General features: G+C 42.0%; 1 protein-coding gene across 1 annotated transcript; it reads left to right on the plus strand.

Moving 5' to 3' along the window:
• Positions 1–1,167: 1,167 nt before the first annotated feature.
• LOC311089496 (putative inhibitor of apoptosis) lies at positions 1,168–3,296 on the plus strand (the record flags this gene model as incomplete). The annotated part of the gene is made up of 3 exons (XM_084124218.1): positions 1,168–1,355; positions 1,964–2,627; positions 2,826–3,296. 3 exons carry the CDS (start codon positions 1,168–1,170, stop codon positions 3,294–3,296), a joined length of 1,323 nt encoding a protein of 440 aa, XP_083980344.1.
• Positions 3,297–3,560: the final 264 nt, after the last annotated feature.

The raw sequence follows: 3,560 nt of genomic DNA on the forward strand, positions 1-3,560 counted from the left end.
ACTACTAAATATGCATGATTCTGTTGGAGCGTTTACGCCCCATCCGCATATTGGCTTTCCAAACTAAAAGTGTTTCACAAAACTAAAATCAATGTATCGTTTTATGTGAATGATTAGGCAGGATGATTTTCACATCATTTTGAAGACTCTAGGCGATGACATCCATTAGTCAAAAGTCTTATTGCCACATATTTAGTATGTGTTTTGTGGCCTTATTTCAGAAACTTTAATTTTTAGTTTTTTCGATAACCTTGCATAAACATTATTCTCTCAAAAATGAAAACATGTACATACATGTGGCTCACATATTATGGAAGTCCTGTTTGTGCTATATAGAGTGAATTTACACCTTTGCCATTAATATGTTTATAAGCAACTGAAAAAAGCACAAATGTCAGGGCATGTCAGAACATCTCAAGGACCCCAAAAACACCCCAGACCCCAGAGGGTTAAGGCTAGACAAAGTTCATTTTTGTGGACAAAGTGAACTTTGGAGCGCTTAAAAGTGTGGGGCTCAAAAAAAAAAAAAAAAAATATGTTGATAATGATTAGTTATGCCAAATGATAGTTTGGCATGCATGGGATTGTGTGTCCATAGTGAGAGAGAAATACATTCTACAATGATATAAAAAATATGTCTTCATTAAATGCCTATTTTTTATTCTATTCTTTAATCCACACATAAAATAGTTCACTGCGTCACTCCCACACACTGACACATCACATCGTAAGCACATAATATCACCTGCTCAAGTACTTGTTGATGAGTTTCTTCTGTATTAAACAGCGAATCTTCTCAGTCAGATCGTCGCAAGATCTCAGGAATCCTCTCACACTGCTCGTGTTCACGCGCTCCATCGCTGCACTTGTGTGTATGACTCGAACGATTCAAACTTCCATAATGCGGGTTTAATTTACATAGTTATTTATGGCTTTCCTGATGACAACCCCCTATTCACCCCCTCCAGCGGGGCGGGGTGAGCTGTTGTCCTGATAAATATTTCAGGACATTGCACGCTCTAGCTCTACTCTAGCTCTACTAGTGACGCAAACTTTTAACCCCAAAACACAAACTTCCGAGCATTAAGGCACGATTGTACCGCAAGGACTCAGGAGATTCCAGGAACATTCCAAGAGATTCAGGAGACTCTTCGAAAAGCTGAAAAAATGGCGACGCAAAACCTAAAGGAGAGTGACTCCCCGTTGAGTTCTGGCGATGCCGGGCACAAGTATCATCCGGCGTGTGAGTGCGCCGCGGGCAAAGAGTGTCGTTTAAGAGCTGCGCTGGACTGTATGTTTAAAGATCATTTTAGAGGCCAAATGGTCGGCTTGATGCACAGGATCATCGACGCTGCGTGTGATATGAAAAACGATTGTGCGCAGGATACCAAACGTGTGACAAATCTCAAAAATGAAATGGATGACGTAAGAGGCTTGATAAAGTCATGGCCTGATATAACACCCATGTTTTTTAACGGCAAAGAGCCGATCGGCGTAATCCTCAGAAAAGTTCTGGATGTGTTGCGTGAATGTAGTGACGAATTCCAAATCATCGAGATACTCGCTATTTGTACATTCGTAACAGATCTCTGTGTGTCACTGGTGTCAAAAAATGCAAAAACTGACGTTGGTGAATTAGTTGAAAGTCTTGCCAGCTACATCGTAGAGCAAGACATGATAGCCTGCGGATATTTTCTATTCTGGTTAGACCATCTGTAAATGTAATGCCGGTCTATCATTTTCTTCAATGTATGAAAGTATAATGTTGAAATAAAAATTTCTGAATGAAAAAATGTCTGAGCTCATAAAAATAGTATACATAATAATAATATTTAGAATACTACATGATTTAAAAGATTAAATATTTGTTTTCTGCATTTTAATTACTGTATTCCCGAGGCGGCAACCATTTCCATTCCAGAGTGGACACGCCCTGTGGTCACATTTTTATGTCTTCATCCAGAGCCTTCATCAAAAGTGCCTTTTCCCCGCTTCGCAACGTAGCCATGCTACAGCTTTCCGCCCCCGCGACACCCGTTTCAGGCCAAACGGAGGAGCGGGTGGGTTACCTGGATATGTCTCACCAGGATATGTCTCACCAGCGACCTCCGGCTTGTCAGAATCCTGGCATGCGTCGGGAACAGGAACGCCTTGACACCTTTCAGAATTGGACTCCTGCACCAGTAAGTCCAGCCGAGCTTGCCAAAAGTGGTTTCTACTACCTTGGTCAGGGCGACAGAGTGGCTTGCTTCAGTTGTGGAGGCCAGCTTAGCAACTGTGAACCGGGAGATCGTGCAGTTTTAGAGCACCAGAGGCATTACCCCAACTGCCGCTTCGTTCGAGGTGACCGTGCAGATAATGTACCTTTATCTAGCCTTTCCAATGGATCGGCAATGCAACAGTGTGAAGAAAGGTTGCTCACATTTGTCTACTGGCCCTCAAGAATAACTGTTCGACCAGACCAATTGGCTAAGGCTGGATTTTACTATGTTGGTCGTAATGATGACGTGAAGTGCTTTTCTTGCGATGGTGGACTCAGATGTTGGGAGTCTGGTGATGATCCATGGGTAGAACATGCCAAGTGGTTTCCAAGATGTGAATACCTGTTGCAATTTGTTGATCCTCCTGTGGGTCCTCGAGAAGACCGTTAAGAAGATGCAGTGGTGAAGTCTGCTTTAGAGATGGGATTTGAGCGTGGCCTGGTGAAGCAAACCGTTCAAAGCAAAATTCTCACAAGTGGAGAAAATTACAAAACCGTTCAAGAGTAGGTATCTGATTTACTAAGAGCAGAGGAAATGGCATTAGATGGTTTTACTTTTCTTAAGAAACATCACCTTGCCGTGTCACAGCACCTAAAAAGTGTGCAGAGCTTAATGGACCATCTTCTAGAGGAGAACGTCATCTCACAGAAAGAGTATGACATTATTCGTAACTGCACTACAGTCAAGCAGCAGACAGGGCAGCTCATTGAGTTAGTCCTGTCGAAAGGAAATGCAGCAGCAGAGGTCTTCCGCAACTGGATCAAGAAGAATGATGTCTGCCTGCTGAGAGAACTGATGGCCCAGACAAATGATGCTGCATCACCGAGTCAAGATCTTTCAGACTTGCCTATGGAGGAACAGTTAAAAAGACTTCAAGAGGAGCGCACATGCAAAGTTTGCATGGATAAGGAAGTGAACATTGTCTTCATCCCCTGTGGTCACCTAGTTGTGTGCAAAGAATGTGCGCCTTCTCTGAGCAAGTGCCCCATATGTAGAGGCTTGGTCAAAGGCACTGTCCGTACTTTCCTATCATAAAGTTTTCCTATCATTTGGATTTGCAAATTTACATTTAACTTGATGAATAAAAACAATGTAACCAATTTTAAAAAACATAGAACCAGAGAACAGAGAACCTTGTGCTGCATTCTATATCGGCATAAAGGGTTAAAATATACATTTTAGCGCTATTTAAAAACTAGGACGGTATAATAATATAATGTAAATGTCTCGCGTATCAAATCAAGATACAAATCACGCCAATTCATGTGAATACTGTCGTATATGATCAAAGAGAAGACC

The sequence above is a fragment of the Abramis brama genome, assembly GCF_963993115.1.
Source record: "Abramis brama genome assembly, chromosome: 9".
NCBI lineage: Eukaryota > Metazoa > Chordata > Actinopteri > Cypriniformes > Leuciscidae > Abramis > Abramis brama.